The sequence below is a fragment of the Theropithecus gelada genome, chromosome 14 (assembly GCF_003255815.1).
Source record: "Theropithecus gelada isolate Dixy chromosome 14, Tgel_1.0, whole genome shotgun sequence".
NCBI classification, from domain to species: Eukaryota; Metazoa; Chordata; class Mammalia; order Primates; family Cercopithecidae; genus Theropithecus; species Theropithecus gelada.
Window position 1 is genome coordinate 3,283,248 of NC_037682.1, and position 24,411 is coordinate 3,307,658.

At 50.1% G+C, this 24,411-nt stretch overlaps 1 protein-coding gene across 5 annotated transcripts in view; it reads right to left on the reverse strand.

Annotated features, from left to right (window-relative positions):
- The window catches only part of CARS (cysteinyl-tRNA synthetase), a 56,914-nt gene that overhangs the window by 9,635 nt on the left and 22,868 nt on the right, over positions 1-24,411 (reverse strand). For all 5 annotated transcript variants that reach the window (XM_025355854.1, XM_025355855.1, XM_025355857.1 and 2 more), the window contains 11 exons: positions 17,987-18,127; positions 17,682-17,770; positions 16,379-16,500; positions 9,650-9,762; positions 8,577-8,705; positions 8,067-8,196; positions 7,858-7,961; positions 7,296-7,393; positions 6,534-6,723; positions 5,180-5,248; positions 1,737-1,818 (listed from right to left, as the gene is read on the reverse strand). In XM_025355854.1, coding sequence (XP_025211639.1) covers positions 1,737-1,818; positions 5,180-5,248; positions 6,534-6,723; positions 7,296-7,393; positions 7,858-7,961; positions 8,067-8,196; positions 8,577-8,705; positions 9,650-9,762; positions 16,379-16,500; positions 17,682-17,770; positions 17,987-18,127 — 1,267 coding nt within the window. The remainder of the gene's footprint in view (positions 1-1,736; positions 1,819-5,179; positions 5,249-6,533; positions 6,724-7,295; positions 7,394-7,857; positions 7,962-8,066; positions 8,197-8,576; positions 8,706-9,649; positions 9,763-16,378; positions 16,501-17,681; positions 17,771-17,986; positions 18,128-24,411) is intronic.

Consider the following 24,411-nt stretch of genomic DNA (forward strand, 5'->3'; position numbering starts at 1 on the left):
TTCCAATGCTGGCTGGCTGGTGCCACTCTCCAGGCCTGAGCAAGCCCTGTCCTGGACAGTGCCACCGAGCACGAGCTTGTGCCTGGCCAGTCCCCCTTCAGCGTCCTCCTGGGGCTGTGGCATGCCAGAGAAGCCAAGGCCACACGCACAGTCTTGTGTGACCCAGGTTGCTGGGGCCCAGGCTCGGCCTTCGATGTTCCCCAGAAGGCAGATGGAAATGCCCAGGCTGCCTCCAAAAATGGTCTTCCCAAGCCCATGACCCCAGCGATGTCGCTAAGTCAATGCTTCCAAGATCGCTGGAGAGCCCTGCGCTGGTCCTGAATGGGCTGGTCCAGGCTTGGTTCCGTTTGATTCAAGTGCTTTGAAATGCTGAGGGCATCAGGTGTTGGAGAGAGGCGATGGTGCTTACCTGGTCAGGTCAAGTGCACCCACCGTGGCCTCTTAGGGGCTCGGTCAGGCCCAGGCCCCTCTCCACAGACCACTTGTGGCAGCCCAGCAGCCCAGCCAGCCTCTCCTCTCACCCAGTGTCCTGCACTCTGTCCTGCAGCCTGTGGAGCTCTGAGCTCCTGAAACTCCTTCCTGCCCTCCCGCCTCCTGCTCCGCTGTCTCCTGCCTAAAACAGGCCCGGATTCGGCTCCTCCACCTCTCAGCCCCTCCACCTGCCCAGGCTTCCTGACCTTCCTCAAGGTGCAGCTTCTCCTAGAGGCTTGCTGGGTCTCTGTCTGCTCTATCTTCAGCGTGCCCTGCCAGGATGCTGCTCCACTGTGACCCTCCATGATGGGCTATGCACAGATGGGGACCAGGTGGATCCTAGGTCTGACTTCCCACAACATAGAGGCCCCCTGGGGAGGGAGCATAGCACAGCAGGTGATGGAGTAGCATTCAAGGTCAGTGTGACCTGGCTGGGGCTCTGCTTTCCTCTTTTGGAGGATCATGGGGGTAAATGAGGCAATGTGCAGAAAGCAGTAGGCAGGGCCCAGCACATCCTAAGTCCTCAGTGTGTGTTCCCAGCTGTGCTGTTACTCACCAATCAGAACTACTCAGTGAGAAGCGAAGGCCTGACTGACACTGCTTGTTGCTGGGTTTAACACTTTTTAAAAACTGGCCCTCAAAATGAATGCTCAGATCCAGCACTTTCTAAGTCTTAAACCACACACATCTCAGAAATGTCAAAAGGTGAGGGAATGGCTGCTTATGGACAGTGAGGGGCCACAGTGTGAACCTCAAGTTCAAGCATTCATCTGGCATGCCTGAGCAGAAAAGGGAACTCCGGAAGCTCCACCTCAGCTCCACTCTGCAGCAGGAACGAGCCACACCTCAGCACACCCAGCCTACCAGGTCACCAGGAGCAAAAATAAGCCGCAGCGTGAGCCAAAGGGCAGGTGGTGACTGGGCTGGTCAGAAGGCCCTCCATTCTGTCTCAGCTCAGAGAAGGAGAGGCAAATCAACCCTGGCCCATCATATCACATCCTTGGTCCCCAGTGCCCACTCAGCTGCACTCACTCAAGGAGTCTGCCCTGCAGGGACAGGCAGGGCTGTGGTGACTGAGGTGTGTGGTGCTAATGGACCTGGTGGGTCCAGGCCCGGGACGCCGTTCAACACCCTGTGGTGCACAGGGCAGCCTTCACAGAGGATGATCCGGCCCGAACGCCATAGTGCCTAGGGGGAGACGCCCAAGTCCAGGGAGCCCAGTGAGGGGAACGGCTCCCACATTCTTTCCAGCAACTGGTCCTCACCTTTTTGCTCTCGGGCAATCTTCCGCACTCCTTCTCGGAATTCTGATAACACCTGAAGGTAGGGCATGACTGTGGACTCGAGCTGTGGAAAGAACAATTTTGGTTCGCTGAGAGCTGCTCACACTCCTATATTCATAACTGAATAATAACTCAGCGGCCATGACACAGGGCAGGGACTGCCATGGGCAGTGCTGCTGTGCACACTACAGCTGTGACCGGCATCCCAGAGCCTGGATGCTCTTGTCCCCGACGCGCGGTCCCTGCTAGGTGTGCAGGTCACACAGACTCTCAGGTCAGACAGCATGAAGTGAGCCTCCTTTCTACTGCAGCAGGTGGGCTCTGCAGCCGCTCTGCCCAGCTGCTGACAGGCCCTGCTTTTCTCAGGTCAGACACGCTGCTGTGAAACAGCTTGTCTTTATGGTTGCAGAGGGGCCATCTCTGGGAGGGACTATTTCCTAAGGGGCCCAAGGACATCACTCCCCAGGCTGGGGCCTTACCTATGCTGAGGCTGGCGGCTCCCGGGCCGTGCTTTCGTCTGATCTGTGGTCACACATACACTTGTTTAAGATTAATGAACTCCATTAAGTACCTACTATCTACATGCACAATAGCAGCTACACTAAGATTCACTACCCACAGTAACACTGGGGAGGCGGCCACAGGATAGAAAAACCTTTCTACTACATTTCCCTTTTTTTTGAGACGGAGTCTTGCTCTGTCACCAGGCTGCAGTGAAGTGGTGTGATCTCAGCTCAATACAACCTCCGCCTCCCAGGTTCAAGAGATTCACCTGCCTCAGCCTCCCGAGTGGCTGGGATTACAGGCACGCACCACCACGCCCAACCAATTTTTTGTATTTTTAGTAGAGACAGGGTTTCACCACGTCGGCCAGGATGTTCTCAATCTCCTGACCTCGTGATCCGCCCACCTCGGCCTCCCAAAGCATTTCCCCCTTTTTATTTTTGAGACAGAGTTTCGCTCTTGTTGCCCAGGCTGGCATGCAATGGCGATCTTGGCTCACCGCAACCTCCGCCTTCCAGGTTCAAGCAATTCTCCTGCCTCAGCCTCCCAAGTAGCTGGGATTACAGGCATGTGCCACCACGCCTGGCTAATTTTGTATTTTTAGTAGAGACAGGGTTTCTCCATGTTGGTCAGGCTGGTCTCAAACTCCCGATCTCAGGTGATCCGCCCGCCTCGGCCTCCCAAAGTGCTGGGATGACAGGTGTGAGCCACCGCGCTGGGCTAGCATTTCCCTTTTTTTTTACCAGGACAGAAAAGGTTTTGGGCTTTTGAGCAAGGTCGCTCCCTGCCCCTTAGCTGATTCAGCAGCTCAATAACCAAAACAAAAACATTAGCAAGTGCTAGTTGGGCACATTGACTAACGACTGTAATCCCAGCACTTTGGGAGGGCAAGGCGGGTGGATCATGAGGTCAGGAGTTCGAGACTAGCCTGGCCAACATAGTGAAACCCAGTCTCTACTAAAATACAAAAAAAATTAGCCAGGCATGGTGGTGCACGCCTATAGTCCCAGCTACTTGGGAGGCTGAGGCAGGAGAATCACTTGAACTCGGGAGGCGGAGGTTGCAGTGACCGGAGATGGCGCCACTGCACTCCAGCCTAGGCGACAGAGTGAGACTCCATCTCAAAAACAAAAACACACAAATTTAGCAAGTGCAAAAGTCAGGCAGGTTAACAAGCCCTTGAGTCTAAGCCAAGCTCCCTTACATCCAATTCTGCGTCTGAACTTTGGACTTCTTGGGGCTTTTAGATCTGTATCTCCACCCATCACACAGCCAACCCAGACAAGCCTCAGGGAAGGATCCCACTGCCAGGCTCAGCCCCAGCCTTAGGGGCACTGGAGGGGAGCTCTCAGAATGGCTGCAGGGGTCTGTCTCAAGGATGCCTGGGGCTGCAACCCCCACCTGAGCACACTAGCAGGTGGCTGTGTGGCAACACTGAGATGGTACAAGATGTAGGAGCTGCCTCGCTTGCTCCTAAAACCATTTGGATTTGGAAGTTAATCCATGAATGTCAAATGGCCATGATGTGTGGGCAGAGGACGTTTTGCCAGCAGGCTCACCATTCGCCGCAGCTGCTTCTTCCCAATCAGCTGACTGCAAAGGCCAAACGAGGCTGCTTGGAGGATGCAGATGCGTGTACACAGCACACTGAAGGCACCCCCCACCAACCACAGCAGCCATTAAGAGGAAAAACCCTGCAGTTCAAAGGCAGGCTGACTTTAACCCAGGAGGTATGTTTTGGTTTTTTGTTTTTAAAGAAAATAAATATCTTAGTATCATTTGCGCAAGAGAACAAAGAAGCTATGTGGGTTTTCTTAAAAGCACCAAAGAAGGTTCATATCAGGAAGTCTCAAAAATACCACACCAACAGCTAGCTAGTGCTAAGGCTGGCAAAAGGCACCTGATACACAGGCTAGGCGCCCTGGCAGGACTTCTTACGACACGGACTGTTTTCTCTTTGCAAGTTGGTTCCTGGGGGAGCATCTGTAAGCTCCATCTGCGTGGGGGCTCTTCACACCACTTGTCATTAGGAAACAGGATTTTAAAAAGGTTTTGCATTTTCACTTTGTACTAAGCTCCTGTTTTAATTAAAATTACCGTTGTTATACTTAAATATTTAGATCTGCATTCTAATCGAATATTAAAGAGCATTCTTGACCCGGGAGGGGGTGGAAGTCCATTTGAAGAAGCCAGACTGTGGTCATGTCAGAAGGGACGGGGTTCTACAGCAGAGGGATATGACTGACAGTGTCTGCTCACATGCCAACTGCAAATGGAAGCCAGCAACGGACAGTCGGGGTGTTCTGGATAGATCTTCTCACTGCACAGACCCGCTAGACAGGGGGCTCTATAGGAAGACCTCCCCCTGACCTGTGGGCCACAGTTCTAGGGGCAGGGGGTTCTGGCTCAGGCCATGTGGACCAACCTGGGCTCAGGGTCAGGACTGGGCCTGGTAGGGCATCTGCCCAGCCCCATGGGGACTGAGGCAGACAGTGGTGTATCTCCCCATCAGTGTAAACTCTGTGTTGTGTGTGAACTCTGCAGCCTTTCGATGAAGCGTTTACTGAATACAGGTCAGTATATGTGACAAAGTCACGTGAGAGTTCATGATGCCAAGTGGCCACAGCAAAATGCAAATAAGCAGTGGCCTATGTAGTTGGGGTCCAAGACTAAGCTCATGGGACAGCACAATGGCAAAGTGTCCCGAACCAACAGTCACAACCGAGACAGACCCTCCACACTGGCAGGGCAGCTGACCACACTTAGCACTCTCAGAGCCAGATCTGCCTTTCAGCCCGAGGCGCCACCCGGAAGGGTCTGGTGTGGGTGGGTAGAAGAGGAGGGGCAGTCCAGAAGGACACAGAGCAGTAGGGCGTGAGGAGGGAGCAGGTGCAGAAGGCAGGACCCTGTAGGCTACTCACATTGAGGCTGGTTCCAGACCCTCCAACCGGGAACCCCAGGGAGCTCTCTTCTTCTATGGCCCCAAAGATCTAGGAAAAGAAACAGATGGGACCTGAAGCTGTGGGGAAATGAAGCCCGCATGTGGTGAGCAGCCATGAGCTGTGTTCCTCATTCACGGGAGGGGGTGCCCCAAAACCAGGAAAGAGACGGAAGCAGCAGCTCCAGGAGCCCCAGAAACACGAGCCTGAGGGTGCCCTCACTGTTCCAGGATGGCCCTGACTCTCAGCTACCCTCTGCAGCTCTGTTTCAGCCAGAAGCCACTGGAGCCCGACAACAAGGAAAGCGGAGGAGAGGGCAGGGGAGTGAGGCCAGGCCCTGCTGGCCTTTCAACGTGCACTGCGGAGAAGAATGTCTTCAGAGAGGAGGCCTTGTTCCTGGTTTTCCTTCTCTCTCTTTTTTTTTTTTTTGAGATGCAGTCTCACTCTGTTGCCCAGGCTGGAGTGCAGTGGCGCGATCTCGGCTCACTGCAAGCTCCGCTTCCCGGGTTCACGCCATTCTCCTGCCTCAGCCTCCCAAGTAGCTGGGACTACAGGAGCCCGCAACCACGCCTGGCTAATTTTTTGTATTTTTTTTTAGTAGAGACGGGGTTTCACCATGTTAGCCAGGATGGTCTCGATCTCCTGACCTCGTGATCTGCCTGTCTGGGTCTCCCAAAGTGCTGGGATTACAGGCATGAGCCACCGCACCTGGCCTGGTTTTGCTTTTCAAACTCCAAGATGAGAGTAGAGGGAAACTGAGGCAAAGGAAAGAAATAGCTCTGAATAAGGGACAACTGTATGGGTGTTACTTCTTTTTGTCTGCTTTTAAGACAGGGTCTCCCCTCTACTGCCCAGGGTGGAGTGCAGTAGTACAATCACGCCTCACTATGGCCTTAACCTCCTGGGCTCAAGCGAGCCCCTCATCTCAGCCTCCCAAGCAGCTGGGTAACAGGTGTGTGCCACCATACCTGGCTAATTTTTAATGTATTTTATAGACAGGGGGTCTCACTATGTTGCCCAGGCTGGTTTTGAACTCCTGGGCTCAAGTGATAAACTCACCTGCCTCCCAAAGTGTTGGGGTTACAGGTGGTTATAACTCCCAAAGTGTTATAGATTATAGGTTATAGCTGTGCTGTGCTTATGGGTGTCATCTCTAACGCGTGAAAAGTACACTGGGAACCAAACACGTGGATAGAAGCACGTCTCCACGACTCAGAGGTGCTGGGCACCAGGCACAGCTTTGGGGGGCACCAGAGGCCTCTGTTCTCCCAGTCCTGGGGCCTGGCTCCTGTGTCTGCACAGGCTGAGGGATATGCCTACCTGGGGCCTGGGTTACCTTCAGCATATGGGTGAGGTAGAGGGCGATGTTCTCCAGCAGAGCCCGGTTGGGCCTCTTCCTCACGGCTTTCCGGGCTGCCATATAGAGGTTGCACTGACTGACCAAGGCCCGCATCTCTTCCATGACTGTGCGGGTGTCAACGTTGTCACAGAGGGCTTCATGAATTGCTGTCTTCTTGTCATAAAAGCTGAGCAACAAAGAGGAAGGAATGTGAAGTCAGACCTGATAACACACCATAGAAATTCTCCATGTGGCCAGGCGCAGATTACAGGGATTACAGCGCCTGTAATCCCAGCACTCTGGGAGGCTGAGGTGGGTGGATCACCTGAGGTCGGGAGTTCGAGACCAGCCTGACAATCATGGAGAAACCCCCGTCTCTACTAAAAATATGAAATTAGCTGGGCATGGTGGCAGGCGCCTGTAATCCCAGCTACTCAGGAGGCTGAGGCAGGAGAATCACTTGAACCCGGGAGGTGGAGGTTGCAGTGAGCCGAGATTAGGCCATTGCACTCCAGCCTGGGCAACAAGGGTGAAACTCCATCTCAAAAGGAAAAAAACCAAAAAATAAATTCTCCATGCACTTCAACAATCAGAGCAGCTCCCATTAGCGGAGCCACCTATCCTGAATGAATTCTGCACAACGTACGACAGTGTCCCCAGCCCTTCCTCGACAGTCCAGGACACATGGTAGCCAAGATGCGAGGCTAGGCATAGAACATGGGCATGCTGGAAAACCCCAAAGAAAAGGCACCACCTTACTTCTTATTCAGTTCCGCTTCTTCTTCTCCCCACTTTTCAAACTGACCAGTGATGTCAACAGGAGCTCGAAGGATATCTTTCACATTTAAGAAAAACTCCTGAAGTTAGAAAAATCAGTTTAACAGCATTTAGACAACTTTTCTATCCTGAAATATCTGATAAAACTGTTCTACTGCTGTGATTTTACTTTTGGTAAAAATCTGAAAGATCAGAATACACTGACATTACGCAAGTGGTCAGAAAGAAAGGAAAAGATATTTCTTTGACAGAAACATGTTCTTGCTTTAGGTTCACGGATGCTCATTTGGTGGGAAGTACAAGTCAGAAGGACGTGCACTGCAGTGACTAGGAGGATGAGGCCTCCGTCCACTCTGCTGAGCCGTCGGCCATTTCAGGAGCGGTCCCGAGCCTGCTTTACCCACTAGCATGGAGGTGCTTTCACCAATGTGCTGGTCTCCATTAGAGGCATCGGGAGGCTGCTGCACCTATCACCACTCCACAAGGAGCCCACTGTGCAGGGGAGGCTGCTCCACCAACCTCCACGAAGGGGCTGGGAACTCACATTCAAGAACTTCTCATACTGAAGCGCTGACTCCATGGTGTTGCTGGAGTAGTCCAGGGTGTCCTTCCACGAGTGCATGAGGAAGGCCAGCCGCAACTGCCGTGCTGCAGGGGGACACAAGACAGCGACGCCCTTATCTTCCCGAGTGCTACAGCCATTACACATCTATGAGAAGGTGGGTAGGGTCTGTGGGAGAAGCCAGTGTATACCTGAATGCTTCTTCAAGGCATCTTTAATGGTGATGAAGTTTTTCAGTGACTTTGACATTTTGCAGCCTGCAATGGTCAGGTGGCCTGTATGTAGGAAGTACCTGACCCAGCAGTCGTTTTCAAAGTAGGCCTGTGCGGAAAGAGACATAGGACGTCAACAGTCATGTGTCACTGGGGCCGCCTCCTGCCACCTGCACTGTCTGCTGCCTTGTGGGTGCTGTCCACAGGCAGGAGCTGCACTTCCCAGGTGGTGCAGGCAGGGCTTGGAAGGAGAGCCCAGGTTAATATGCCAGCAGGTACCACAACTGGTTCAAATCCAGGCCAGTCTGTTGCCAAAGGCCAGGCTGTCAATGCAGGCAACCACACTAAATGATCAGGGTTCACATTCCACAAGCCCTGAGGAAGCTGTCAAGTGCTAGTGAGAGAGGCCCTCCTGAGGCGAGGCCCGGGCTGACTTTTCCTCCACTGCAGTGCTCTTGCAGCTGACAAGGGGACCCTGTCTCCGCCTACCTCCGACTGCGCCAGCTCGTTGTCATGGTGGGGGAATCGGAGGTCGAACCCACCTCCGTGAATGTCCATCGAAGCCCCTAGGAGGGTGCCTGCCATGGCCGAGCACTCGATATGCCAGCCCGGACGACCCTGGAGAAAGTCGAACACACAGTGACCAACTAGCCTACCCGCGTGTCCAGGCCTTTATCATTTATCACTCCAAGTTGATGGTATATCCCTCTGAACTTTATTGGAATAAGCGTTAAATCCCACACATGAAAAGACCAAGGGAAGGCCGGGCAAGGTGGCTCACACCTATAATCCTAGCACTTTGGGAGGCCGAGGCGGCAGATCACGAGGTCAGGGGTTCAAGAGAAGCCTGGCCAACATGGTGAAACCCCGTCTCTACTAAAAATACAAAAATTAGCTGAGCATGGTGGCATGTGCCTGTAATCCCAGCTACTCCGGAGGCTGAGGCAGGAGAATCGCTTGAACCAGGACCAGGAGGGAGAGGTTGCAGTGAGGTGAGATTGCGCCACTGCACTCCAGCCTGGTGACAGAGCGAGACTCTATCTCAAAAAAAAAAAAAAAAAAAAAAAAAAAGACTAAGGATAGCCTTCTTTGGTGAGGTTCATAAACTAGTCCTGTGTGAGCTGAGGCTTAGGTGAAGTTAGTGAATTACATCCAGACCTCTGAGCCCTGGACAGCTGCAGATGGTCACGCCCCTTCCTAGGTTACCCTGCAGTTGAGAACTGCTGTCACCGGGAATATCAGAAGGCATCCTACACCCTGGGGCCTGGAATACTCAGAGTCACACAACACGAGAACCAAGAAGCCTCCATGGGGGTCTCCTCTGATCACGTCTCCACTTACAGGCCAGGAAACAGAAGTCCCCGGAGGGAAGTGATTTGTCCAGAGACTCAGGGAGTTTCCATGATGTCCAGGTCCCTGGGGCCAGTGTGCTGCACACACACCAGGTTCTGGCCCAGTGACAACATCCTTCACACATAGAGCGGCCCCTGCTGGGGGCCTGAGAGTGCGGCTGGTGCCAGTGCCCCTGCCCAAGCCCCACACCTTCTAGGCCACTCGCTCACCTTTCCCCAAGGGCACGGCCAGGATGGTTCTCCGGGCTTAGAGGCCTTCCACAGAGCAAAGTCGCTGGGAGAGCGCTTCTCGCTCAGGCGGTCTGCAGAGATGCTCAGGTCCCCTGCAAACACGAGGGATGCCAGGCAAGGTCACTCAGCAGCACCCACAGATCCAGGTGTCTCACTTCAAGGCCATCCTGGGTGCCTAATGGTCAGTCCTTCTGATTAACTTCTGTTTATTAACTTAGCTCAAGCACTGCTTCAAGTTTACTATGTATTACCAGATTCTGGTGTTGACCCAGTGTCTAGATTTACAAAATGGTTCATAAGCCCCAAAGTTATCAGCGTATACACCAGTGTCCAAGCAGACCTGGCTGACCTGAGGCCACATCTGGGGTCTCCATAAGACATTCTCCTTCTTGCTGCCTTCTCACAGCATCAGCCCACCAGTGTCTAGGACAGGTGATAGCACTCTGGGCTAAAGCTAGGAGGTGACGTAGTGGTACAGCCCACTGGGGCATGGCTCAGGGATCCTGCCTGGCTCACGCAGGCGGGGCCAATATGTCAAGGGCCTGCATGACTGCTTGCTTACGGGTTCCGGGGGATACAAGGACGCAGCTAAGCTGCCGTGTACTACTGCAGGGAACCTGGCGGCAGTGCAGTGGTGAAGAGGACACTTGCTGTCCCTGCGTATTTGTAAGGGGCAAAAAGGTGAAGGAAACTAAAGAAGAGTCCAGGAAGGCCATAAGAAAAGGGGAGTACTACTCTTGGCACAAATTCTACTTCCTAGACAAAGCCAATGATCACCCGGCCAACAAAAAATGAGACAGTCTAGGCCTTGCCGGAGGGGTGGGAAATAAGCCCTTGGTGAATTCCATGCATTGACTTGGTGACACTCAGCCACCTGATACTCAGGGTACAAGATGGTCTGAGTCCCCAGAAAAGGAATGCACCATCGCTGCAGATTTCTCTCAACGATACATGCAGGACCAATGGAAAAGAGTAGCTGCTGTGAACACAGAAACCTGTGAGCCAGTCCAAAGGCCACACAGAGAATCACCCTTTGTTCGACCAATGGGCAGAGCAGAGGCCTTCTCTGCAGGCGCAAGGTTGCCAGGACCCACTCCAGGTCTTGCCTGGCTGCTGCAGCCTTCCCTGGTCCCTGGTCTAAGGGCTGCCTTAGGTGCTGTCACCCCCTTGTGGAGGAAGAACAGACTCCACCTAGGGTTCTAACTCAGGTGACCTTGAAGAGGCTGCAGTGAGAGTTTTCCAGGTAACAAATCCACTTTTCAGGAACCTAATCAGGCAACAGACCTAAGCTGCCCTGAGAAACAGAGTCAAGAGGAAAAGTACTGTTAAATATATTTTTTAAAACACCAACTTCATGATTATAAAGTATGTACTAAATGTAAAATATTTGGAAGATTAAAAAAAGGAAAACTAGGAAAAAAATTGCCATAATCATTTAACCTAGGAATTACTACTGTTAACATTTTGGAGCACTGAATCCCAGATTTAAAAAAAACAAAAACAAAAACAAAAAAACCTCTTATTTATCCACCAGATTTATCCACCAACACGGAAGGACTCTGTCCTAGTTTCCTTCTACCCCCTCACCGTTCTGCCATCGACAATTTTGCGAAAGCACAATTTGATATGGCTCATGACATTCTCTTTTAGATGCTCTTTGATAGAAAATGTACATTTACATTTTTAATTTTTCATTATTATGAAGTTACTCATGAAAGTTTATATCTGATTTTTAAAAAATACACTTTGAAAAAATTTACAACAGAGAACACAGGACCCTCCCCACAAATACCCTATCCTCCAGCAAATGTCACACTGCAACTGCCCTCATAGGGTTAATGAGAATTCCGAGCCAGGTTACAGGCAGAATGATGAGGCCGGTCACCGGCCAGGTGTAGCGCATGTCCACCCGCTTCCCTGCAGCTCTAACTAACTGAGAGTCACACAACCTGCTGACCACCTGCTCCACCACTGTTCCTAGAAATAGACTCTCTGACCCTGGACCTTTTTACCAAGAATTACTTAAGGTGTTTTTCAGATTCTGAATTCCGGGAGGACAGCTGCTGCCAACTGGTCTGAAGACCTGCACCAAGGAACTGACTCGTCGCAGAAATGCGGTTTACCTCCCTGTCCCATGACTTCAACCCTCACTTCCCCAGCAACCAGCAATCCCCATCACCTGTCCAGGCCAATTAAAAACCCCTCCACAAATCTCTCAGGGAGGCGGATCTGAGGTTTCCTCCCATCTCCATTTGTCCACCACGCAATTACTACACTTTTTCTGTGGCAACCCCTGGTATCCCGGTATTTTGACTCACTGTGCATTGGGCAACAGACCTATTACGGTTACAACACAATCTCTTTCAAGTTTTCCTTCTTGGTTTCACTTCCTGTCTCTCTCCCCAGAGGCAGAGTGAGTGTTTCTAGCTTTGACCCTACAAGCATGTCCATACCAGCACAACAGGGTCCTGTTCTCTCCCATCGAGGGAGCTTCCTCCCTGCACTAGGCCTTCCTGCCACATGCCTTCCCAAGTGGTCTGCAGGGCCCATCGGCCTCTGGTGGGCCATCTTACTTGACGGAGGGAGGAGCTGTCATCATCTAGGACCACTCGGGCCCCAGCATCACCTCTCCCCTTTTCCTCTACCATTAAAGTCCCCATGACTAGAGGCATGTGACTGCACAGAGCTGAGGCTACACTCCTTATGACTCCCTACGGTGGGGGAAGGTTGCGGGGGTGGTCATGTGCTCAGGTCTGATCACTGACTGTGGAGGGGTGGAAATCCATGTCCCTCTTCCGTCCTGCATATTTGCTGTTAGATTCTACTCCTGTTTCCTGGAACTTAAACCAATGCTGAAGTCATTCTGGAAGAAAATGGGTCCAAGAATAAATGATACTTAAGAAAAAGAGCCTAGATGGGGCCCATAGCAAAATTCTTCATAAAGTGGTGAGTCAGTGTGCTCTAGCTGCCTCCGGAACATTCCTTCACCACGTGACCTGAGGGCACTGCTCCACTTACCACTCCCATTTTTCCCACGCGCTTCGGGTTTCCTCCTGGCATCTAAGTGTCAAATGCAGTGTGAGTTATTCACGGCTTCCTCTAAGGACTTTAAGAAACGCTCGACTATATCCATAGTTACATTCCGTTTTTGTCTTGTTATTCAAACATACATACATACATACATACACACACACAGGATCTTGCTCTGTCACCCCAGCTGGAGAGCAAGGGTGTAATCACAGCTGGCTACAGCCTCGACCTCCCTGCCTCAAGCAACCCTGTCACATCAGCCCCCTGAGTAGCTGGGACTACAGGTGCATGATACCACGCTCAGTTAATTTTTAAATTTTTTTTAGAGATGGGGTCTCACTACGTTGCCCATGCTGGTCTCGATTTCCTGGCCTCAAGCAATCCTCCTGCCTCAGCCTCCCAAAGTGCTGAATTATAGGCATGAGCTGTAATTCAGCCCTAATATGTTTTTCAATCTTCTACTTTCATTAATTAAACTTGCTGGCCGGGCGCGGTGGCTCACGCCTGTAATCCCAGCACTTTGGGAGGCCGAGGAGGGCGGATCACAAGGTCAGGAGATCGAGACCACGGTGAAACCCCGTCTCTACTAAAAATACAAAAATTAGCCGGGTGCGGTGGCGGGCGCCTGTAGTCCCAGCTACTCAGGAGGCTGAGGCAGGAAAATGGCGTGAACCCGGGAGGCGGAGCTTGCAGTGCAGCCGAGATCGCACCACTGTGCTCCAGCCTGGGCGACAGAGCGCGACTCTGTCCCAATAAAAAAAAAAAAAAAAAAAAACTTGCTAAGGGTTTTTCTATATTATTTTTTTAGAAGAATCAGCTTTTGGCTTTTACAATTATTTGTTTCTTTAATCTCTGATTTTACTTTATGTCCTCCTATTTCTTTCCACTTTTTCTTGTTCCTTTCTCGACTTTTTGACTCACTGCTTAGCTCACTTATTTCCTTTTTTTAAATTTGAGATGGAGTCTGTCACCCAGGTTGGAGTGCAGTGGCACGATCTCAGCTCACTGCAACCTCTGCCTCTGCGGTTCAAGCGATTCTTCTGCCTCGCCCTCCCAAGTAGCTGGGACTACAGGCAAGCACCACCACGCCCGGCTAATTTTTGTATTTTTAGTAGAGATGGGGTTTCATCACATTGGCCAGGCTGGTCACGAACTCCTGACCTTGTGATCTGCCTGCCTTGGCCTCCCAAAGTGCTGGGATTACAGGAGTGAGCCACTGTGCCCGGCGGCTCACTCATTTTTAATCTTTGTTTTTTAATAACTACATTTAAAAACATCAGTTTCCTCTAATTGGTGCTTTAGAGGCATTCTCCAGATTCGGTGTGTGGCAGCTTTGCTCCTACTCTGCTTAAACACCCCTTATTTCCCATCGTGGTTTTCTTTCCTAGGAGTTATCCAGGAGCATGATTTCAACCGCCCAGACAAGTTTGTACACTTCAGATGTCCTGTTAGTGTTGGTATCTTTTTTATTAAAAAATTTTTTTTTAATGTTTTTGAGACAGTCTTGCTCTGTTGCCCAGGCTGCAGTGCAACGGCACAATCAGGGCTCACTGCAGCCTCGACCTCTGGAGCTCAAGTGATCCTCCTGCCTCAGGCTCTTAAGTAGCTGGGACTATAGGCACATGCCACCACATCCAGCTCATTTTTACACTTTTTGTAGAAAGGGGGTCTCCCTATGTTGCCCAGGCTGGTCTTGAACTCCTGGACTCAAGCGATCCTCCTGCCTCAGCCTCCCAAAGTGCCGGGATGACAGGTGTGGATCGCCATATCCGGCCAAGTATTGTTATCTAATACAATTGCTCCATGGTCAGAGAATGAGGTCTCCTTGAAAACGGTTCTTTGGGATTTCTGGAAATCTCTTTCTGCGGCCTGGCGTATGGTTCTGTGTTCTTGGAAGGAAAGGATGTTCTTTAAATCCTGAGTGCGAAGTTCCCAGCTCTCAAACCAAGCCTGTTAACTGTATTTCAAACCTTCCATACCCATATTAATTCTTGGCCTACTTGATCTGTCAACTCTGGGGAAGTGTGTGAAATGTGGGTGTGTCCACTCTGGTTCTAGGATTGTGGAGGCTTCTGGTCCACAGAGGCCCAAGCTGCGTCCTCTCAGAGCTGAGGCATTTTATCATCACAAACCCGCCCCTCTACTCACAAACCGGGAGCCTAAAATGCCATGGGTCTGATACTTACATGTTAACCTGGCTACCTCTATCTTTTCTCAGTCTGTGTTGTGTGGTTTCATTTTATTATTATTTTTTTTGAAGCAGAGTCTCATTCTGTCACCCAGGCTGGAGCGCAGTGGCACTATCTTGGCTCATATAACCTCTGCCTCCCGGGTTCAAGTGATTCTCATGCCTCAGCCTCTTGAGTAGCTGGGATTACAGGCATGCACCACCACACCCAGCTAATTTGTGTATTTTTAGTAGAGATGGGGTTTCACCATGTTGGCCAGGCTGGTCTCGAACTCCCAACTCTCAGGTGATCCGCCCACCTCAGCCTCCCAAAGTGCTGGGATTATAGGCATGAGCCACAGCACCTTTATTTTAGGTTCTGATATTTCTTTAGGATAGAGACCTAAAATTAGAACATTTTTATGGCCAAATTTGTCTTCCAGAAACACGAGGGCAGGCGGGGTGGGGGTACAGAACGTGCCCTGGCACACTGAGGGAATTCCCACTCTGCAGGGAGGCTTCCCACCTTGCCTCTTGTGGATGTGTCCCCAGATTCACTTAAGGAATAAACATGAAGAAAACGCCAATGAAAGGGTTCCCAATATAATTCTGCCTGGTCTATAAAAAGCCCGACATCTGTGTTTGAAGCATTTGGATCCAGATGGGTGCAGAGGCTGTTGTCAAATATGCATCACTCAGCACACATCCCGGCACCCCACAATCCCCCTAAACCTCACATGCTCAGCCAGCAAACACCAGCCTGAGAATCCAGGCCCCAGGGGCCACTATGTTTCTCAAGACAGCGCTGTGTTTACTGTCTTTTGTTTCTTAAAAAATAACGCACCATGAAAAAATGAAATCCTGTCTTTTACAGCAACATGGATGGAACTGGAAGATGTTCTGTTAAGTGAAATAAGCCAGGCAGAGAAAGACAAGTATCACATGTTCTCCCTCTTATGTGGGAGCTAAAAAATGGTGGACCTCAAAGAGATATAGAGTGGAACAGTGGTCACCAGAGGCTGAGAAGGGTTAGGTTAGGGCGAGGGAGTGAAGAGAGGTTGGTTTCTAGGCACAAACACACAGATAGAAGGAATAAGTTCTTGTGTTCAACAGCACAGTAGTGTGACTACAGTTACCAAAAAATTTGTTGTATATTTCAAAATAGCTAGAAGATCTGGAACATTCCCAATGCAAAGAAAAGATAAATGTCTAAGATGATGAGCATCCTAATTACCCTGATCATTACACATTGTGTGCATGTATTAAAACATCACATGTACCCCGTAAATTGCACAATTATTATGTATCAATTAAAAAAACACATTTCATGGTCTTAGAGCTGCATAACGGTGAGTGTAGAAAACTCCTAAAATTCCTTCAGGTGAAAAACCACTGTTCCCAAGAGACTGAGGGGTGGGCTCAGCGCAGCCTCCATGGCCATGCAGAGTAAACACAACCCAAGCTGTGCCAGGAGGGAGAGCCCACAGTGCTCTCAGGCATGCCCTCCTCACCTTCCCCTTCCTGAAGGGCTTTCTGATCACCAACGGCCTCAGGCACCAGCTTCCCATAGGAGTGCTTCTCGCTAGAAGCAAACTTCGCTGTATCAAAGTAGACAGACCCATTGGAGACATAGCTGGAAAACAAAAAAGGAATTGGGTGGGGGGAATCTAACAGACCCAAAAGTGTTTCAGCAGGATGACAGTAACAAAATAAAGCAGGGCTATGAAACTGCGAAATCTGTGGCCTATCTACTCTCTGTGGTGGCCACTGAAAACGGTATCAGCTGTTTGGACTGAGTGGGACACGAGGGCCCATCCCGCTGAGGAGATGGCCTGCTTGCCCTGGGCAGCTCATCCCTCTGCCTGGCGTCCTGTGACCCATGCAGCTCCCACCCTGCCTTGCTCAGGGCTGCTGCCATCCTCACTCCTGTGTGGCCTTGCCTTTCCCTGAATGTCCACACACCCTCAGCTTGGCCCAGCTGAGGCTCTTGGCCTCCACGAAGCACTCCAGATTACTCCAGTCTGGAATGACCCGTCCTCTCTGAGCTTCGGCTTGCCCGTGCCTCTCAGCTTGGCACAGCCTCTTATGCTGCCTCACAGTAGTCTGTGTTAAGTGGGGAGAGAAGCAGCGCTAATGCTAAAGAGTCTCCCCGTTCCTGGCACTGCCACAACCTCTCGTTTCTCTTTCATCCAGCCAGTGTAGCTCCTGTGGGAGGGAAGCAACCTGAGGCTGGACACAGTGGGTCTCCGGGAGCAGGGGCACGGTACAGCGCTGAGCGCTACAGACAGATAACCAGGTTCCTGTTTGCAATCCCATTTGTTGGCCATTTCTGAAAATGCTTACTTTGGAGATTGAGACAATACGGGCCAGGGAAGTGTGCAATGGACTCGCCAACAAAAAGTCACTAAAATCATAGCCAAGCAATAGATGCTGATGAAATCTCCCTCGGGATATGACACCAGGACTAGCGCTCTCAAAATGTCTGTGCAATGGCGCTGATGTCAGTGAACGCCCAGCAGTATTCACACTCACCCTTATGCAGCTCTGGGGCCCCATGACCAATGGTCTTGGCTGCCGAGCTTCCCAGCAGATTTTGGGTTAGGTTCTCACCATGGCCCCCAGGGCAGCGCAGACCCATCCTCCTCAGCCCCTGGGTGGGGCCCAGAGTTTCAGGAGGGTCTGCTGGGGACTTCTAGCTACGCAGCCCCAGAACACCTGCTCCTCTGCTTCCCAAACTCAGACTCAGAGCTGGGGAGCTCCTCCCTGAGCGATGTTCTGCAGCACCCCCTCCCTAGGGAAGGCCCTTGTGCTTACCCGTAACCGTTGTCCACAATCTTCTGGACGAAGTTCACGATTTCGGGCACATACTCACTAACCCGGGTTAAGACATCTGGAGGGAGAACCTGTGCAAGACATGAGAAAGCCCTGGGATTTTCCTTCTGAAAACCACACGCTCCATAAAAACGTCCCCAGTTCATAAAACAAAAAGCCCATTATGCCCCCAACTCAAGTTTAATGTTGACTTGGCCACTTAATTGAGCCAGCTTTGCCAAAACAGGAATTCAGAAACCAGGGCCCTCAGTGCAAGACAGCCAGCATGAGACAATCGTGACACTTACGTTCAGAGCCTCCATGTCTCTGTGGAACTCCCCTTCCCAGAACTTGGGCAGCTTGGAGAAGATGGAATTGTCAGTCACATCACTGCCAAGTGTAGAATCCAGCCAGTCAGAGAGCAAATCCTTGGCCTCTTCCAGCAACACCTGAAGAGAAAGAAACAAAAACCCAGGAGTGGGCACATACTTCGTGTGAGCACATCTCGTGCAGTTGGTGTGAGTCCACCAGTGCCCTGAATTCAAAGGTGCTGGCCTTGATCTGTGAAGAGTCACCGTCTCCCAGGGAGACAGCGATGCTTACACAACTGGCTCGGCTGGGACAAACACAAGACTCCACAAATGGGCGGGTCTCACATGAACTCAGAAGAGCAGAGCCGAGGGGACTGTGGGTGCAGAGGCACAAAGAAGTGGGAGCGCCACGGTGGGCCTGGTGAGCGTGTGCAGCCTACCTGGGCCGTGCAGGGCAGGGTCATGGGCAGAGGCTGGGCAGGAGTACACAGTGTGTCATCTACACACAACCACTTGGTGCGTTCAGGAAGATTCATGACAGAGACAGCCAGAGGTTAGCAGAGACAGGCAAGGCACTGGTCCCGGAGGTCTCAAAAGCCCCATCTCCCTGATGCCATTGATTGAAGATGCCATCCCCACTTGACACACCATGGAATAGGAGGAAAAACCACCAATCCCAGCACAACACTGCGTCTGTGTGACCCAGGTACTGACCACACACACTCTAGGCATGAGACATGTCCCAAATGCACTCATGTCAGCAGAGAGAAATGTCCACCCTCCGCCTACCTTGGAGGGACCCAGCGCTCACAGTGCACTGACCTGGACCTAGGACAGGGCGTGGCACCAAGCGGATGGTCTGTGGCCTACTACGGGGATGAGAGGCAGAGAACCAAGGATAGAGGGAAAAAGTGTAGGGAAATGGCCTGGCGGACAGTGAGGACACAGGGTGGACAGAGAAGTCACAACACAGACAGAGAAGGGGAACAGGGCCCATGTGGGCCAGGCTCTTGACGCAGTCCCTGCCTACAGCTCCTGAATCAAACAGATGAGTTAATGTATTGCAGGCCTGCGAGTGGCAAGGCACGTCTGCAGGAGTGAGCACACCCTCCCATCACGGCGGGGCATCCAGTGCGTAGACAAGCACCAAAAGCAGGGTATGCGCCCTGGGGAGCAAAGGCTGCCAAGTCTGCTGCCTGGAAAGCAAACTCTGGGCCTGTCCCAAGAACAGGGACACGTGCATCCTGGCCCTCAGGGTCACCAAGGCCATGACCCAGCACGAACTGATGTCCTAATCAAGGTCACCAAACATCCAAGCACGTGAGCAACTGTGAATGGAAGTCAGCAGAAACGACAAACAGATGGACGCTTCAGATGCAAGAGTTATCAGATACATAATACAATCCACTAAGTATGACATGCTTAAAGAAATAAGGAGACTGACAGATACGCAACAGCAAGCAGGGAGAGGCCAGCAAAATGGCCCAGGTAGATCTGAAAATAGAAGCGAACGGAACCTGCAGAGATGAACTCTATTAACCGGCGAAAGAGTCTTACGTACCCCACTGAGTGAGTGTCTTTCACTTCCTGTCTGAAGGAGAATTTGTGAACAGGAAGACAGAACTGAAGAAGTCATCCAAAATGGAATAGAGACAAGAAGGAAAATATGAAAGACAGGTTAAGAGACACGGAGAAGGATGAGATGAAATGATGAGACCCACATCTAACTGGCATCCCAGAGGAGAAGAGGGAGGGAATTGAGTAAAAGTGATACTTGAAGACGCGTCTGAGAATTTCTCGAAACCCAGGCAACAATCCAGACCCAGGAAGCACACAAAAATATCCAATAGGATAAGTAAAAACAAATCTCTCATAATGTCTTAGTCAAATAGCAGAAAACTGAAAAGAGAGAATATTTTGATAAGGTGCCTGATAGGAAAGGCATATTTACCGATCAAAGAAAAGTGATTTGAAGGGCAACCGATGTTTTCAACAACAGCCAACAATGAAAGCCAGAAGACAGCAACCACCTCGAACAAACAGGGAGACACACACACTTCGAGACAGACAAAAGCTGCTTCCCACCAATACTTCTAAGATGATGTTTCTAAAACTTGCCTGGTGATAGGATTGGAATACTCAATGCTGCTGGTCAAGCATACAGATTAACCATCAAAATGTATAAATACAAAAAGATAAGAGACTTCTGGTTTCAGTTTCACGTAAGTCAGGAGCTTGGAAGTTGTCACTCTACCTAACGATAGGTAAGAAGCTGAACAAACTGAAAAACCAACTCTTCTTAGATCCATAAGAGAAGTAAGGTCATAGGGCAAACCACTGCCCCCCAAACTGGAGAGACCAACAGGAGAAGACAGAGAATCACAACTTACCAGAGCAGAGACTCATAAGCTGAAAACTTACTGGGGGAACCACTGCTGGGGGAGGAAAACCAGGACTGTAACTGAGAGATTGCTGTATGCTTGGTGTAGGCAAGTCAGACAGCTGAAAACTCCAGGGACCCAGTCAAAGGGGACCCAACACTTTTGTGAGTTTTACCTCTAGGAACCTGACCAGGCTCTCACAGTGAATACTGGAAAAAAATCCCCTTGTGTTTCCAATAGCAAGAAGGGAAAGGAAGCATTCCAAAATACACCAGTGCACGCTGTTCTTTTCTTTTCTTCTCTTTCTCTTTCTCTCTCTCTCTCTTTCCTTCTTTCTTTCTTTCTTTTTTGAGACAGAGTCTAGCTCTGTCGCCAGGCTGGAGTGCAGTGGTGCAATCTCAGCTCACTGCAACCTCCGCCTCCCGGGTTCAAGCAATTCTCCTGCCTCAGCCTCCTGAGTAGAAGGGATTACAAGCACGTGACGCCACGCCCAACTAATTTTTGCATTTTCAATAGAGATGGGGTTTCACCATGTTGGCCAGGATGGTCTCAATCTCCTGCCCTCGTGATCTGCCCATTTGGGCCTCCCAAAGTGCTGGGATTTCAGGCGTGAGCCACCGCACCCGGCCAATAACTGGTAGGTCAGAAGTACAGGTAACAAACTACTACTTTCAATTGACATCTGAATTGGGGACAGTCTTACGGGACTAAGCCTTCAACCTGTCCGATCTGACACTGCCTCCTGGCAGATTGTGTTGGAAATGAATTAAATTACAGGACTCCCAGCTGATGCTTGCTAGAGAACTGACAGGTTGTTGGGGCAGAGGTGGGTTGAGTGAGGGAGAAATCCCTACATAATTTAAACACTATTTCCTCCCTACCTCAAACAGAAGCCAATATGAAACGGCTACACACTGTAGGATTCCAAGTATGTGACATTCTGGAAAAGGCAAAACTATGGAGACAGTAAAAAGACTAGCTGTTGTCAGGAGTTGGGGTGGGGAGGGAGGGATAATAGCTGGAGCACAGAGGATGTTCAGGGCAGTGAAACTATTCTGTGTGATACTGTAATGGTGGATACGAGGTAGTATTTGTCCAAACCCACAGGATGTACAATCCTGAGAGTGAATCCTAATGCAAACCACACACTCAGAGTCATGACGTTCAGTGCAGGTTCACTGACTGTAACAAACATACCCTCTGGTGGGTGCGGACACCGGGGGAGGTGACGGTGAGGTGGGTAGGGGATATACATATGACCTCTCACTTCTGATGTGAACCAGAATCTACTCTAAAAAAAGAACTTTTTTTTTCTAAAAAGTGAAAAAATAATGAGAAACAGACAAATTCACCGTCAGAGGAGGAGTTTTGTTTTGGTTCTTGTTTTTGTTTTTTAAGAAACTGTATGAATAGGCTAAGCCAGCAGGAAGAATTAGCAAAGACACACAAAATATTAACAACATGGCCAACAGGTATAGCTAAGCGGATGGCATGTGGGACTGTGCAGTAGGTGATCAGACAAAATCTTCTCAAGCACAAGAGAACATTCAGAAGCCAGCACACACAGGGGCCACAACACAAGTCTCTGTTCAGATCCAGCTCGGGACAGACCATACTCTCCAACCACTGGGTAATTAAGTTATAAGGGAATAACAATAAGTTAATATGAAAAAATACCATCCATTCGGAAATTTCAAACTTCTAGGTAATTTTAGATAATTAACTTTTAGATAATTACATCTAGATCATTCCTGGGCTAAAAAATCCAAAATGGATATTAGAAATTGTTCACAAGTACATGATGTCAAATTTTGCAGCAAAAACACTCAGAGGAAAATGTATAGCCTTAAATTCTTAAATCAGAAAATGAGCTAAACTGCTAAGTGAGACAATGAAAAACAGAATAAATCCAAAGAAAAAAAAGAAGAAAAGAAGTAATAAAGAATGGACCAAAACTGATAAAAACAAAAAGACTAGAGAAGACCAACACAACAAAACTGGATCTGAGATACTGGTTCTTTTTTTTTTTTTTTTTTTGAGACGGAGTCTCGCTCTGTCGCCCAGCCTGGAGTGCAGTGGCGGGATCTCAGCTCACTGCAAGCTCCGCCTCCCGGGTTCACACCATTCTCCTGCCTCAGCCTCCCGAGTAGCTGGGACTACAGGTGCCCGCCACCTCGCCCGGCTAGTGTTTTGTATTTTTCAGTAGAGACAGGGTTTCACCGTGTTAGCCAGGATGGTCTCGATCTCCTGACCTCGTGATCCGCCCGTCTCGGCCTCCCAAAGTGCTGGGATTATAGGCTTGAGCCACCGCGCCCGGCCGAGATACTGGTTCTTAGATACAACATGCAAAATCCCAACAGTGTCTTACATGGAACTTGACAAGCTGAGGCTTCAAAACACACCTAACGACAAAACCAAGATGGGGCCTCTCACCCATCAGATACCTGTGAGAGACAGCATGACACTCCTGCAGGATGGGACAATTTTTATAAATTTTTAAAATTTTAAATTCTTAAATGTTTTGTAGAGATAAGAGTCTCACTATGTTGTCCTGGTTGATCTCAAGCTCCTGGGCTCAAGGGATCCTCTTGCCTTGGCCTCCCAAGGTGCTATGATCACAGGCACGAGCCACTGCACCTGGTCTGGGCTGGACAATTTGACCAACAGAACGGAAGTAAGAGACACAAACACATGGAGACCCAACATGTAACGGAGATAATTTGTGTCTTAGTCTGTTTTTGTTTTGTTTTGTTTTTGAGACAGTCTCACTCTGTTGCCCAGGCTGGAATGCAGTGGCGTGATCTCGGCTCACTACAACCTCCGCCTCCTGGGTTCAAGCTATTCTCCTGCCTCAGCCTCCAGAGTAGCTGGGATTACAGGCGCCCGCCACCACACCTGGCTAATTTTTGTATTTTTAGTAGAGACAGTGTTTTGCCATGTTGGTCAGACTGGTCTCAAACCCCCGACCTCAGGTGATCCGCCCACCTCAGCCTCCCAAAGTGCTAGGATTATAGGTGCGACCCATTGCGCCTGGCTGGGAATGGGTAAATTTTTTTTTTTTTTTTTTCTTTTTGAGACAGAGTCTTGGTCTGTCGCCAGGCTGGAGTGCAATGGCACGATCTTGGCTCACTGCAACCTCTGACTTCCTGGTTCAAGGGATTCTCCCACCTCAGCCTCCCGAGTAGCCAGAATTACAGATGCGCACCACCACGCCCAGCTAATTTTTTGTGTTTTTAGTAGAGATGGGGTTTCATCATGTTGGCCAGGATGGTCTCGATCTCCTGACCTCTTGATCTGCCCACCTCGGCATCCCAAAGTGCTGGATTACAGGCGTGAGCCACCATGCCCGGCCTGGGAATGGGTAATTTTAAAAGAAAATTTGTTTCTTACAATTCTGTAGGCTGGGAAGTTCAAGGTCAAGGGGCCACATCTGTTCTGGGCCTTCTTGCTGGTGGGGACTCTCCGCAGAGTCCCAGGGTGGCGTGGAGCATCACATGGCCGGGGCCTCATGAAGGCCAAACTGGCTTCTGTAACAGCCCCACTCTCATGGTAACTACCCCACTCCTGTGATAACCCATTAATCCATTAACTCATTCATGAGGGCAGAGCTCTCATGACCCAGTCACCTCTAAAAGGCCTTACCTCTTAACACTGTTACACTAGGGAGTAAGTTTCAACATGAGCTTTGGAGGGGACAAACATTCAAATCATAGAAATCAGTATCGGAAGACATAAGAATGATACAAAACAGTAAGAAAAGGACCAATAACCGCATCGGAAAGGGGGAGACATGGGGGCACAGAATCACAGCTGGAAGCAAGCATGTGACAAAATGCTCAGTCTCAGGAAAGGTTGGAAAAAGGGACATTGAAACCAAAGAAATCAGCACTTTGCATTCATGGCATTGTTGAAAGGGAAGAATCTGACAATACAAATGTGGGGTGGGTGTATGTGCAAATACACAGCATACCCGAAATGTGGCAGAGGAAGAAGAAATTTGCATAGACATTTCTTTATTTCTTTTTTTTTTTAAGAGTCTGG